The sequence below is a fragment of the Pantherophis guttatus genome, chromosome 4, assembly GCF_059756535.1.
Source record: "Pantherophis guttatus breed Tessera chromosome 4, ASM5975653v1, whole genome shotgun sequence".
Lineage (NCBI taxonomy): Eukaryota > Metazoa > Chordata > Lepidosauria > Squamata > Colubridae > Pantherophis > Pantherophis guttatus.
Genome location: NC_142066.1, coordinates 45,346,642 through 45,362,430, shown reverse-complemented (window position 1 = coordinate 45,362,430; position 15,789 = coordinate 45,346,642). Strand labels below are relative to the sequence as shown.

The 15,789-nt window shown below is 35.7% G+C and overlaps 1 protein-coding gene across 6 annotated transcripts in view; it reads right to left on the bottom strand.

Annotated features, from left to right (window-relative positions):
• Positions 1 to 471: 471 nt before the first annotated feature.
• Positions 472 to 15,789, bottom strand: part of ZNF652 (zinc finger protein 652) — a 44,373-nt gene continuing 29,055 nt past the window's right edge. For all 6 annotated transcript variants that reach the window (XM_087892039.1, XM_087892041.1, XM_034415481.3 and 3 more), the window contains 2 exons: positions 2,330 to 2,474; positions 472 to 1,192 (listed from right to left, as the gene is read on the bottom strand). In XM_087892039.1, coding sequence (XP_087748165.1) covers positions 672 to 1,192; positions 2,330 to 2,474 — 666 coding nt within the window. In that variant the 3' untranslated portion in view covers positions 472 to 671. The remainder of the gene's footprint in view (positions 1,193 to 2,329; positions 2,475 to 15,789) is intronic.

Below are 15,789 nucleotides of genomic sequence, written 5' to 3'. Positions count from 1 at the left end.
ATTATAAAAATTATCTATTGTAACAACATAGGTCCAGCTACACTGAAAAAAATTACATCGCTTATTTGAAATACATTTCGTTTTAGAAACAGGCTACTAAATAGGTCTATACAAAAACTCTAAAATAATTTTTATAATAAAATAAAGAGTGTGTTAGGAGAACTATTCAAATGAGATTAAATTCTGTTTACTATTGTTGTTGTTTTTCCTATGCTTCATATTCTGCAATCATGTGGCTGGTTCACTCCATAACCAGCACACCCACACCCACACAAACTCTCTCACACACACATACAGAGCAGAAAAGAAATTAACAATACACAGTGATCATTAATGCTCTGGGATTTAGTCTCACAGTCTTTCTGATTAGTACAAAGGAAACCAGACTCATCCCCAATTTGAGGAGAAAATCCAGAATACAAAAGCAAGCATACCTCATTAGCTGATATGAAATTATAAAAAAATCCACAATTCTCAGTCCTTTTGAAATTTATAAAAGTCAACAGTAAAACGTGCAAGCCAAATTGGGCATCTGTCCTAATGGCTCCCCTAAGTTGGATGTCACCAAGAGTAATGCAAATTTACTTGGGGCCAAAATGGTACCTTTTCTTAGGGAAGAGCACAATTCCAGATTTTTTAAATCAGGAGAATAGCAGGCAGAAGACAAGCAGTTAGTGGTGCTGCACTGAACTGTTTTTTTCTGCTAGGTGTCGCAGAAAACTGTCCTCACCTTGGCCCCTATGATTTAAAGGCTCACTCTTAAATAGAGCAGGAGGTGGAGGCAAATGAGGGACTGGAGGGACGGGGACTGGAAGATGATGTTGATGATGTGAATGAAGATGCAGATGAGAATATGGATGGACAACTGGGCGAGGAGGAAGTGTGCTCGCTGGATTCATATTGATTGCTGAAGTAGGGGCAAGCGCATTCGGTGTGTTCGCAACAGAAGGTACAGTGGTGGCAGATGACGTTGTGGCAAGTGAGATCTGGGCAGAGGGTGGCACATTAACAGGACTGGTAACACGGAAGCACTTTTCCTTGTGTGCCTTAAGCATATTGGAGAAACGGAATCGCTGGCCACACACATCACACGGATATGGCTTCTCCCCTGTATGAGTTCTGCGATGTCTCTTCATGTTTGGGCGACTGGTGAAACTTTTGCCACAGATTTCACAAATAAAAGGCTTCTCTCCTGTTAAAAGTTATAAAATGGAGCCTTTAATCAAATTCAATTTTCATTAAAAATTTTGAAAGCAAATCCTAAATCAAATAAATTATCAAAGACTCATTTATATTGCTGCTTTACAATTTCTAAAATCATTCATAGTTGGTTATTCTGGCTGGGGTTCATAATTCAACTCAGATTTGTCAAGTTAGAACTCCCAACGAATTATCTTGATTTATACCCAAGAATTCTCAGTCCTTCCCAACTTCTGGTCCTACAGGTTATACCATTCACCTTCCTCACCTTTAACATGTATAGAGGTATCTATACAATTTCTTCCAATCCATCCTTCTTTTTTATATACTTTTAAATCATTTTCCAATTTCCAATCTCACTTGAAATGTCAGCATCAATAACCCTCCTGTTATTATTTATTCTATGACTATTTATACAACTATTCAACCACATTATCTTTTTACATCATTTGAATTCTTATAATATAACCCTTTAGTCACAATTATTCTTCTGCTCACAGATTTTTGTTTTCTATATTCAATGTAATTTATCAGATATCTTGCCTCATTGTAGTTTATTCAGGTTTCCTTGCAGAATTCACCAGATCTGTAGGAACTTGACACTGCATGTTTTTATGCTCTGTCATTTCTAGCTCCAATGTTTCATTTTCTTAATCTCCCATTCCTTTATTACGTCATTTGCATTTGGTTCTTTTACATCACACTTACATGTCTCTATCAACACCTCTTCTTAAATCTCCCCAATGCCTTTCTACTGCTTTCTACATCTACAATATGCAGGGAATAAATAATACAATTCCTTTTATATTTTCTTTTCTGTTCTGTCTTAATATACACATATATTACTCTTCTGGCCTAAGAGTTTCTCATGCATTGTGTCAAGAGCTTTCTACTTCCAAAAAGACTGTGCAATTTTATTTCCTTAAATTCATTCTCCTTCTTTTGCTTTCTGCTGTTGAAATTCAGATGATACAAGAATCTCCTTGTTTAATTACACTGAAAACAGCATTGTATTTAGATTTTAATGGAAGGAAAAAGCTTATGTGCTGATGAACTTTATCTGTTAACTGCCCTATAAATTATTACATCAGTAGGTCTTGTATAAAGATAGCCAAAAATGTAGCCTTACCAGTGTGCGTTTTCATGTGCTCATCAAAGTACTGTTTCATATTAAAATCTTTACCACACCACTGGCACATAAACTGTTTGTGTCCAATATGGATGCTCATGTGGGAACGAAGTTGGTATTTGTACTGGAACCTTTCATCACAATTCTGCAACACATAATGTGTAACCAGTTTCCTTCTTGCAGGCAAGAAAGTTATGATACAGTAGCAGTATATCAAACAGAACAGAGCTGAGTTTTTATAAATGTATTTGACATTTTATTTTACCATCAAAAATTTCAACAATAACATTGCATCGTATCAATACATCTAACAATTAGAATTTTAAAAATAGGAATCCTATTCAGGATGAGTTGCCTTCAACAATGGCAGAGCTTCCAATATAGTTTAAAAAGTTCTTAAACATTTAGGGAGATATTCAGAGATGTATGTGCTTGAAAGTGTCTTGATGAACTGTAGTGAATGCCAAACATCAGGAGCTGACTACATAATTTTAATGTCAGAAGATTTGATAAAATTTGCCAAAATTCAATTCCATGGGAATCAGGGAAACATGGGTCCTGGATTTTGGACAGATTTTATAAGGTAGTCCATTTGAGATATCTGGTCTAAAACGTTTGCACTATGATGCACTGTTTTGCTAAAATTTATTTATTTATTTATTTATTTATTTATTTATTTATTTATTTATTTATTTATTTATTTATTATTTATTTATTTATTTATTTATTTATTATTTTAAATTTATATACCGCCCTTCTCCCTGAGGACTCAGGGCGGTGTACAGCCAGAATTAAAAAACATAAAATACAAATATTAAAAAACAATTAAAATATATATAAAGTTGGCCCAAAATTAAAAATACAAACCAATTAAAACATTTAAAATTTCTTCTTAAGCCAGCCCGGCTTGCTGGAAAAAGTGGGTTTTAAGGGCACGGCGGAAGGCACTAAGGTCTTGGATTCTCCTTATCTCTGGGGGCAACTGATTCCAGAGGGTAGGTGCCCCCACAGAGAAGGCCCTCCCCCTGGGGGTCACCAACCTACATTGATTGGCTGATGGCACCCTGAGGAGGCCCTCTCTGTGGGAGCGCACGGGACGATGGGAGGTCATCAGTAGCAGCAGGCGGTCTCGAAGATAGCTAGGCCCGATGCCATGGAGCGCTTTAAAGGTGATAACCAGCACCTTGAAGCGCACCCGGAAGACAACTGGGAGCCAGTGCAGCTCGCGCAGGAGCGGTGTTACATGGGAGGGCCATACTGCTCCCGTCACTACCCGCGCTGCTGCATTCTGGACCAGTTGGAGCCTCCGGGTGCTCTTCAAGGGGAGCCCCATGTAGAGAGCGTTGCAGTAGTCAAGGCGAGAGGTGACGAGGGCATGAGTGACTGTGCACAGGGAATCCCGGTCAAGAAAGGGCTGCAACTGGCGGATCAGGCGAACCTGACAAAAAGTCCCCCTGGTTACAGCTGTCAGATGTTCCTCCAAGGACAGCTGCATATCCAGGAGGACTCCCAGATTGCGAGCCCTTTCTGTGGGGGCCAAAGACTTGCCCCCAATAGTCAGTGATGGAGTCAACTGACTATATCGGGATGCCGGGAGCCACAGCCACTCAGTCTTGGAAGGGTTGAGCTTGAGCCTGTTCCTCCCCATCCAGATCCGCACAGCCTCCAGGCACTGGGACATCACTTCAAGGGCATCATTGAGGTGGCCTGGGGTGGAGATGTACAGGTTAAATAAAGGTTACAGACACAAGAGCTTTAGTAGTGTATAGATTTTGTTACATTACTGTGTTAGAAGCAAGTGAATATGTATGTATGGAAGGAAAAGATAAAAGGCAAAACAAAAACTGGCTTGAATAGAGAGTATTTTGTCTCTCTTCTGTGACTCACTGAATAACCAAGATTTAAGATGTTAGAAATTATTTTGATTTGTAAGTTTTAACACAAATGTGTATGCAATGCAGGTGTCAAGTGCAATTTGAAAGTGCAGAATTAAAGGTGTCATTATTTTCTACTCATTTCTTCAAGTCAAATTTGGAGAAGAAAAAACATTTACTTAAGGTGGAAGAGTACAAAATAATCCAAATTCCAACTAACTCAAGCTTATAGTAGCCATTTTGAATGTTCTAAGGTTTGAAATAAATCTAGTATTTTAAAGCTGTTGTGTTGAGGAGGGAGTAGGGTAGGTAGTCAATTAAAAAAATCACTATCAACTAGTTTGGACATTAGAAAAGATTATTCATGCTTTTTTACTGAAGTTTAAATATTTGTTATTATTTGAATGCATTGTGATTGTGCAGGCTCTAAATGTTGATATTTGCAGCCAGTCAACCTGATGGTCAATCCACATTGAAAAATATCACACACCAAGTCAAATTATCCCACCCTGTATTGCTGCTAGAAAGGACTTTGTTTTTTAGTTGAACTGGGGAAAAAACAAATTGCTTGGCAGACTGATTAATATGAAGTCTCCTCAAAAAGATGACCAAATGAAAATTGTGCTTTTAAAAGTTGTAAATATGACAAATTAGATAAGTAAGTAGGTAGGTAGACAGACAGATCTGTCTGAAGGATGTGAAAGTAATGGAAAAGGAAGGATTTAATAGTAATTTATTAGTAATGGAAAGGATTTATTAGACATAAATAATCAAAAGACAGAAGGGGAGTTCTTTACCTACCTTATAAGTGGCAATTCAAATGAGAAAAATGAGTACGTATCTCAGTTTTACATCCCATCTCTCACACTAGGCAGGACTATAATTTTGTTTATAATCTTCTAGTAAATTATAAACATAAATCACAACATCTCTAGGTAAGAGCAAGAATGCATTCACTGAGGCAGTTCATCACAATTTCACAGTATGCCTGGCATACTGCATTTTCTTTTATATTTTTCAGATCTTCTATAATTTCTTCCTGTCTGATGAAGTTTCTTTTTATCCCTAGTGAGATTGGCTTTTCTCAAGAATGGGAAGGAAAGGCCACGTGCCTTTGTAGACATGGGTAAGTAGTATGCACATTATTCTAGGTCTGTTCCCATTCACTGCTTCTTTTAATTGTCAAAAAAGGAAAGAAAAGTTGTGAGAGTTTTCTTTCTCACTCACACAGTTATTAAGGAAAAGCTGTGAATTGTGGCATCTCCTGGAAGACAAGTTGTAGCAGTTGATTTTTTTTTAATGTCTCGAGTCAGTTTTTTTACTAGGCCCTATAGGGTTCTTTGCAAGATTCTGGAAGTATTTGCCATTTCCTTCTTCCTAGGGTTGAAAGAGAGTGACTGGCTTTGTCACCCAGCTATCTTTGTGACTAAGCTGGGGTTCGAACTCAGTCTCCTGATTTTTACCCTAATATTTTAACCACTATACCATTATATCACTGGCTCTTAGCAGCAGAACTTACTAAACTGCAATCATACAACAAGAGATGTAGCCAAGATGCAAAGACACAAAGGATTTCTGGGAGTGAAGAGCTTTTTGCCCTATGGGATCAGGTGTTCCACTTCAAGAAGGTCAATAGTTACACAGTAATGTTTCATTCTTTTTCCTTTGTTTTTGGCTGATATTTTCCCCTCCAGACTGCCAATCATAGATACATACTCTGAATATGTACTGTATTCTATATTGCTTCTAAAACTTTTCAAAAATGTATTTATCATTACTTATAATCTTCCCATTGGGTTACTTTTCTGAAAGTTGAAATAGCACTGATTAAGGTATAGGGATAATATATAATTGAATTTAAGAGTTCACATTGTTTCTTCATGTTGTATAGTCAAAACATTATAATTTTTTATATTGGAACAGAGAACACGTAGAATATTCCAAGGATACATTTTGAATTGAATGGTTCTATTTACAGCTTGAAACATTTTTTAAAAAATTATGCATGCAGTATTGACCATTCCATTCTCTAAATCTACACTTAAGCCTTTATATCTGAAACTGTATATTCAGCCTGTCTACTGCTCCCTGTGCAATGTTGATAGTTAAAATTTATTGTACAACAGATTCTCGTGGATTCACAAATATAACAGCAATGACAAATATAGTCAATCAACTATAATGTCTTATTTATTTAAACAATTTATATAGCTGCCCATCATACAGCAATGATTCTAAGAAGCACACAGAAGATTAAACGCAAACTAGCAATGCAATATACAAAATAAACTTTCCAAGTACTAATCCAAAATAATCATATAACATATACCAGGGGTCTACACATGATACTATTTTCAATCAGCATAAATCAAACCAGACAAATCCATCAACAGGGCAGGTTTAACCTGCTGCCCCAAATGCCAGAGGGAACATCTAGATCTTTAATGCCTTATGAAAGGCCAATTGAGTTGAAGATTTCTGGATCTTGTGGGAAAGGTGCTCCATGGGCAAGGTGTGGCAAAAGAGAAGATAATATTTCCTAATAAAAAGTCAGAGCCTTACTGGTTCTGGTTAAATATTTTGAGCCTTTGAAGATAGATCACCTCAAGAAACAGACTCTACAAGGGCATTTTAGCTCTATTTTACTGTCTAATAAAAGGACCTTGAAAAGTAGTGTTTCTTTCTTTTACACCAAGAAAATCCAGGGAGGGCAATCCTGAATTTACTTACTGCCTCTTCTGTTTTGAAGCTAAGCTTACAATTGTTGAGTATTAAGGCCATCTTTACATTCCTCTACACCAAGGGTGTCAAATTTGCGGCCCGCAGCCCAGATGGGTCTCACACTTGGCCATGCCCATGTGTTTTAGCAAAGGGGGAAAAGGAGCGATACGTCACATGTTGCCGCAAGTTTGACACTCCTGCTCTACACGAATTCCCCTGTCCAACCTAATCTTCCCTCTAAGCGCAAAGAAAATATGGGCAAACTGCTATAAAAACCAAGTACAGATTTACACACACACACCGTGCTCAGCAGGCCCTCAAGGTCACTAGACAAGTTATAAGGTACTGAAGACTCCTCCCACCATTCTTGTTGCACGGTGGCCTGTACTGGACGGAGTCTATCGTAGTGGTAAGTATAGAGTTCTCATTCTTAAATTCACTGTCCATTGATTCTGATAAGAGATCACAGGATCGGGTCTGTACAGGGATCTCAGATAAAATGGTATACGAGTTACAGGGCATGGATACCTGCTATTCTTTTCCATAAACTTTCAGATTCCTGGTAGCCCTTCCAGTAAATCAAATATTTCAAATGTATCCTTCTGCATCCAGAATTCAGAATACATTTTATTTAGCACTCATTTTCCGTTTGTCAGCACACAATAAAAAACAGCTTTAAAATATGCAGTAAAACCCACTGAAACAAAACCTCATGATTCCCAAAAATTGGGGGTGGGTGGGGGTGGGGCTGCTATTTGTTTCTGAAGTAAATGGCTGATTTTTTCAGAAGCAATCTTGGCCCAGTGACAAATACAGATAGATAAACACATAGTCCTTTCCTTTTGCTCTTAGCTTTGATATTAAAGATCAGAGTAGCCAAGGCAAAGTTTAAATATTCCCTCCATGTCCAACAGTTCTATTCTTATGGTAGACTTATAATAACTTTTCCTAAAGAGAATGATCTGCTTCACTATTGAGAAACAACTATCTATAATATATTTCTTTATATATAATATAAAGAATCCATGTATAAGTCTCTCTGGAGGCCAGCCACCTGACCACAACACATGCATCCTATTGCTGTTGAACTCTAATCCATTCAATCCGTAGCCTGCCTCTCTGCCTCCAATCTTCCAGGATAGTCTATTCTTTAAGGAGAGTTAAAGTTGCTTCATCTCAGGACTGCAGAAGGCAGGGCTGAGCCTAGAAAATCAAATTTGTGTGATAACACACGTGCTATGTTGTTTTATAAACAGGGAATAAAGATGATATAAAAACTGAAATAGGAAAAAATTGTAACCACCTGATCCAATGAAATAAGAAATTCGATCTTTTGAAGGTGCTCCAACAGAAAACTATTTTATTGCAAACAATATTTTACTGAAATGTTAGTTCTTCTCACCTGTGAGAAGCAGTATGGAACAGAGTGGACATGGCAGGAAATTCCCCCCTCCTCACTGCTTGAAGGAGAAAAGTGCGTAATGCCATATGAATGTACTGCTTAAACTTCAAAAGAGAGATCTGGATAAGCAGTGGCTAATAAAAGAAAAACATTCAAACACTAAACTGCTGCTTGCTCTAAGGTAGACCAATTTAATTTGGGCCCTTTCTTTAGGAATTGTGGCAAAGGTCTTTTACATTCTACAAAGTTAAGGATGAATTTTCTACAAAAAAATTCAAAGTTCAGAAAACATTTGGAACATCTTTCATATTTCTAGGTGCCTGCCATGAGAATATGAACTGTACTGGATCTCTTTATATTTGTTCTGTAGAGAACTGGCAACTCAAGTAATCCAGCTGGGGAAAATCAAGCACACATTTTGATTAAAAAGAGCTGCATTTGCAAACTCATTCTTAAATCTTTTAAATGTTGCTCTCATGCAAAGATGGATTTTCTGAAAATAGTATGTCACCAAATATACTAATGCATACTTATCCAAGACATTAGACAATATTTCACTCATAAATTGCAGAGATGGTCACACTGCAATTAACTAGTCTAAACAACATTCCTATCTATTCAGATTTGCCATACCTGGTATATCAGCAAATTTTCATGTCCATCTTTTATTCTGATTAAATTTTATGCATCTCTCAAATCCAATTTTGTGAAAATGTGTCTTTTGAGGGCTGTATAGTAAGTCTGAAATAAGAGGTAGTGGGTAGGGACCACTAATGGTCACACTGAGGAGGTTTTGGACACATGGAATCTATAACAATGAACATCCCTCAAGAATTTTTTCTTCTCTGACATAGAAAAGTAAGTTTTTCTGCTTGAGCTCTTCTGCCTGAGCTCTTCTGAATAGCTAAAAGGCTCTCTTGGTGGATTCCTGAAAGGGAAGCCTATCTTTTCCCAAAGATAAGGCTTTCAAACTCTATGGTATAGAGAGCCTGCACAGGTGTGACCTGATTTAAGGACACAATTGCTCTCATATTGCAAATGGTGACTAAGGCTTCAATCAAACCAGGTACAAGACTTCCATGAGGGAGGAACTTGGGTTGCGATGGAACAGTCGGAAGATTCTGGGGCTCCAGGATCGCCACCGAAAGCCCCTCTGCTTGACGGTCCTTTTTGGACCTCACAGTCTTGTTCTGACTGTGATAGCGGAGGGCATATCCTGACGATCCCAGGGACACCGCAAAGTCCCTGGTTGATCCAGGAGAAGCCCTTTTTCTCGCAGTAGGGTGGCAGCCATCGTGGCTGCTGAAGTTGGGACAGCTCCGGAAGAGAAATAGAAGGACAGTGAGCCGATGCGGTGAGAGCGCTTTAATTTAAATTAATATAAAGAACACCCTGATGTGAAATGACAAGAGAATTGGAGATTAAAAGAAATTAAGCGGCAAATCTAACTGGGAGTTGGGTTTTTTTTCTACCCAAACCATTTAATTTGGCGGACTTTAAAGTTTTGTTCTATTATTGACCGGGACTGAACTGAAAGAGATTGAATCCTTTGTGCCTTTTCTTTTTAAAATAATTTTTTTTTTGAGATTGAAGTTTTACCTCTTTTTTTTTCTTTCTTGAAGATTGTTTAAACTTTATATTTTACTATTTTACTGACAAAGAAGCTTTGGATTATAAATTGCAGGAAAGACAGGAGTGTGCGCAATACTGCCATCTTCTGGAAAAGAAACTTTGTTATTTGTCTTTATACAAGTAGCAAGCTAAGAATTATATTGTTACTATAACTCAAGGACTCTGAACCTCTTGGTTGATAAGACTGTTGTGAGAACATCTGAGGAAGTTGGAACTATCTGTATTGTTTACCCAGGTGTTCCTTGTAGACTTACTAGAAGTAGGAGTCCAGAAACATTGCAGAAGAAATTGGAGCTTCTTTTTGCTTAATCTTTTCTTGGCTTGGTTAAGTGATAACTCTCTGCATGCTTTCCTTGCATAAATGTGTTTAATGTGTTTTTTCGTTATTTCTACATAACTGAGTTGGATTAAGGTGTTCAAGAGCCTGAAGATTGATTTTTGATTTTGATTTTTACTTTTCTCTTTTTAGCTTTGGTTGGCTTTTCTTTTTTATGTTTTTTCTCTCAGCCTTTTTTAAAATTTTTGCTCGTTAAAGGATTAGGGTTTTGAAGAACCTGAAGAATTGTTTCATTTTTTTTTCCTTTTTCTTCTTTTTAATTTTTGTTTTGTTTTGTTACTTTTTTGGCTTGGCTTTGGTCTTTGTTGACTACTAGGCAGAATGAGTAGAAAAGTAGTGACAGTGGGATCATCTTCTACCATGCCCTCCTCGTCACCATCTGGAGGACAGCGATCAATCCAGACGATGCTTCAACAGGAGAAAGAGATATGTCGATACAGTTGACTCTCCAAACAGTCCAAAGGATGGAACAACTACTTAAGACAGATGAAAAAGCGGTAAACATTCAGGAAGTGATGCTGAAATATGAAGAGAGACTGCTAAAGCTTGAGAAAAAGGACGAGCAAAAGGAGGAAAAAATCAAAGATATAGATAATAGATTGGGAGAAGTTGAACGAGATAGGAGTGGATTAATTGGATGGGAGATGGATAGATCAGAATTTTATCTTGGATTTCAAAATGTGGAAGAAGAAAAGGGAGAAAACCTGGCAGAAATTATGACAGAAATACTGGCTGAAGCGTTAGAAATCACTAAGGAGAAGATGATGGATGGTGTGGATGAGATATATCGAGTGTATACTAGATAAGCAATCCGCAATAAGTTGCCACGAGAAGTACATATAAGATTTACTAAGAAATCGATTAAAGCAAATACTTCAGATTGTCAGAGAAAAAACCTGGAAATATAAGAAGAAAGAAGTTGTGGTTTTGAAACAAGTACCAAGAAAAGTGAGAGAGATGAGAAGAGAATATCAATTTCTGACAAAAATATTACTTCAAAAAGGTGTAAATTACAGATGGTTGGTACCAGAAGGGTTAGTTTTAATGTGGCAACTTCAAAGATATAGACTGGATACAATTGATAAAGCAAAAGCACTCTATGAAGAATTTCTTAAAGAGAAGGAAATGGAAATGGAAACTCAAACAACAGTAGTGCCAGTAGAATTTTGAGAAGAGGAGCTGGCAATGATTGAAACAGCAGAAGGTTCAGTATGAGGGATTGTGGAATATAAGGAACAATTTGAAGTAAGATCAACTATAGCAACAAACCCCACATATAAAGTGTGAATATGGAAGATAGAAAATTAATTTCAATAAATATAAATGGACTTAACTCAGTTGTCAAAAGAAGGAAGGTTTTTCACAAATTAGAGAAACTAAAATTTGATATAACCTGTTTACAAGAAGTACATATTAAAAAGCAATATGAACAATTATTGATACAACCAAAACTTGGGAAAACCTTCTTATCATTGCCACAATGTAAAAAGAGAGGAGTGGTTTTATATATTAGAAATACAATACCATCTTAGCAAATATATGCAGACACAGAAGGTAGAATTCTGATGGTGGAGATAACAGACAATAATATGAAAATTCTTTTAGTAACAATATATGCTTCAAATAACAATCCAAGTGACTTTTATAGAAAACTGCATATGAAAATATTTGAACTGGAATATGACAATATATGTATGATGGGTGATTTTATTGGTATAGTGGATGAAAACTTGGACTATAAAACACACAAAATATTAAGACATAGTAGAAAGATACTCCCGAAATCTTTCTTCAAGATGACAGAGGAAATAAATTTAAAAGATGCATGGGGAGATAGAAATGGGAGAAATAGACAATATACTTTCTATTCTGACAGACATTCATCTTGGTCTAGGTTAGACATGATATGGACAACAATGAAATTGAATATAGAACAAATAGAAATAGAAACAAATATATGGGCAGACCACAATCCTGTGATAGTCACTTGGAAAGGACGAAAAAGAAAATCTAGATGGACTCTAAATAATACAATATTAAAAGAGAAAGACTTTGTACAGAAAATTGAGAGAGCTGACTTTTTTTTCCCAAGGAGAATAAGAAAGAAGACATATCGGCACAAAATCTTTGGGACAAGATGAAGGCCTATGCTAGAGGCTTAATAATGGACTATACAAGGAAGAGAAATTTGAAGAAAAGACAAACACATAAAATATTGGCAGATGACTATAAGAGATTTGAAAAGGAACTCCAGAAATGCCCACATAAAAAAGATGTAAAAGTGAAAATGGATACAATAAAGCATAAAATGGACTTACTGGAGAAAGAAGAATTAGCCCCAGAAATTAGAAGCAGTAAACAGAACTATTTTGAAAATGTGAATAAACCAGGAAGATGGTTAGCATATAAATTGAAAAAAGAAAGAGAATCAAGAAAAATAACACAATTAATTGATGACCAAGGGCAAAGCAAATTTGGAAATAAAGAGATGGGAAAAATAATACAGGAATATTATAGACAACTTTATAAGAGAGAGAAGATAGAGGAGGAAAATGTGGCAAGATACTTACAAAAAGCAAACTTACCTTGGATTCCCAAAGATATTGAGGAAATGTTAGAGGGAAATATAATGATGATGGAGTTAACAAAAGCAATTAAGAAACAAAAGAATGGAAAGGCACCAAGGCCAGATGGCTTATCTGCAGAATACTATAGGATATTACAAGAATCCTTAAGTCTCTCATTACTGGAAGTCATGAATGAAGTGATGACGAAGAAGAAAGTACCCAATCATGGTCTGAGACATACATCACATTGATTCATAAAGAAGATACAGACCCACAACAAATCAAAAACTATAGGCCTATGTCCCTGCTAAATTTAGACTATAAAATTTTTGCTTCAATATTGGCAGAAAGACTTAAGAGATATTTAAATAACTTCATACACACAGATCAAAATGGATTTATTCCAAAAAGACAGATTAGAGACAATATTAGAATAATTCTGGATACTTTAGAATACTATGAAGCTCATCCTGAAAAGCAGATGGCTTTGATATTTTTAGACGCACAAAAAGCCTTTGATAATGTAAATTGGCGATTTATGACGCTTCAAATGGAATAGATGGGCTTTGGAAGAAAATTTATTCAGGCAATAGAAACTATATATCCCAAGCAAATGGCAAAACTAATGATAAATGGAGAATTGACTGATTCTGTTGAGATAGAAAAAGTACTAAACAAGGATGTTCACTGTCCCCACTGTTGTTTATATTGACATTAGAAGTTTTAAATAGAAATATTAGAGAAGAAAAAGACATAAAAGATATGTAAGTTCGAAAAGAAGAATACAAAATGCAAGCATTTGATGATGACCTGGTTTTTATTATTGAAGAACCACTAACATCAATAAAAAAACTGATAGAGAAAATTGGAGAGTTTGGGAACGTAGCTGGTTTCAAAATTAATAAAGATAAAACGAAGATTTTGACTAAAAATATGTTGATAAAGCAAAAAGAACTGATGGAGATATCAAAGATGCAGATCACAAATAAGGTAAAATATCTGGGAATATATTTGACAGCACGATGTAGTACACTTAAAAGAAAATAATTACAATAAGCTTAAGCAACAGATAGGGACAGACTTGGCAAAATGGGGAAATTTGCAGCTTTCTCTGATTGGTAGGATATCAACTATTAAGATGAATATTATGCCTAAAATTCTGTATTTATTCCAGATAATTCCAATTAGATTGGGGAAATAATTTTTTGAAGATTTGAATAAAATGGTGTTGAAATATATTTGGCAGGGAAAGAAGACAAGGATAAAATTAAAGTTGTTACAAGATGCTAGAATGAGGGGAGGTTTTGGTTTACCTAATTGGGAACTTTACTATCAAGCAATAAGTCTGATATTAAAGAATGGATAACTTTGAGAAATATTAGATTATTGAATTTAGAAGGACATGATCTGTTGATGGGGTGGCATGCTTTCTTATGGTATAAAGGAACAAAAGTATAGGGGTATTTTAGAAGGCATCAGCTACAGGAAGCTTTATTATTGAATTGGGAGAAGATTAAAAAACATCATTATTTGAAGATTCCAGTCTACAAATTGAAGCATTTTCATTGAAAATGCAGCATTTTCATATTCAATAGTATTCAAAAGGGAACAAATTATTAGATATAGCAAATTAACGGATGAAAAGGGTGAACTTAAATTGAAGCAAGAAGAACAGGGCTTTATGATGGATTGGTTTTCATATTTGCAAATACGTTCTAGATATGAAGAAGATCTTAAACAAGAAGGTTTATACAATGTTTTGACTAACCTAGATAAGATTTTAATGGGTTCTGATGACTATGTAATTAAAAAATTATACGGATATTTGCTAGAGGTAAAATTGGAAGAAGAACAAGTTAAAGAATCAATGATAGCATGGGGAAAAATTTTGGTCATGGTATTGATTTAGAGAAATGGCAAAAATTGTGGTTGCAAAATTATAAAATGACAATGTCTACAGCATATAAGGAGAATTTGTGTAAGATGTTTTACAGGTGGCACCTACCCCCAATGAGGATAGAATGTTCAAGAATAAATTGGAGAAATGTTGGAAGTGTCATCAGACTCCAGGATTATACTACCATATGTGATGGACATGTGTAGAAGCTAAGAGATATTGGACTAAGATTCACACGTGGTTGGAAAAAATGATAAAGAAACACACTGACTTTAAACCAGAGATATTTTTATTGGGGATTTTGCCAGAAACATACAATAGAGAATTGCAATATTTAATTGTGAATGTTTTAACAGTGGCTAGAATTGTATTTGCTAAAAATTGGAATGGAGAGAAGTTACCTACTGATGATGAGGTTATCAAGAAAATTATGGAATGTGCTGAAATGAGTAAATTGACATTTGAAATTAGAGAACAGGAAGACAAACAATATTATTTGATATGGGATTTGTTTTATCAATGGATAGATAATAAAACATGGAGATGAAATATGAAATATGAGGTTGATGTAAAGATAAAATATGTGAAGTTCTTTTTTATGAGAAATAAGCTTTTGTTACAAATTGGTACTCTGAAGATGGGATTAAGCTCAAAAGAATGCTAACCGATTGACACATTGTCTGTAATTGTTTGGAATGATAATGGTTTTATGTTTTGTTTTTGTTTTAAAATAAAAAATTCTTTTAAAAAAAAAAAGTGTTCTATGAATGACCCTAAGCCCCTTCTGAAACCTAGTCAGCCTAGGAAGATTGATCAAATTATTCCTACCTCTCTGTGGTGGGATACAGCCCCAGAAAAATCAAAGACCAAGTGAGAGTAATCTGTCCATGGCAAGGGATTCATGGTAGTACTCTATAAGTCTAGTTTATATTGCAACTGTCCCAAGAAAAAGACAAGGTTCAATATGTGATACTTTTTGGTCCGTGTTTTTGGTAGCCACATGAGTAGCCTCCAAGCCTGCAGCTGAAAT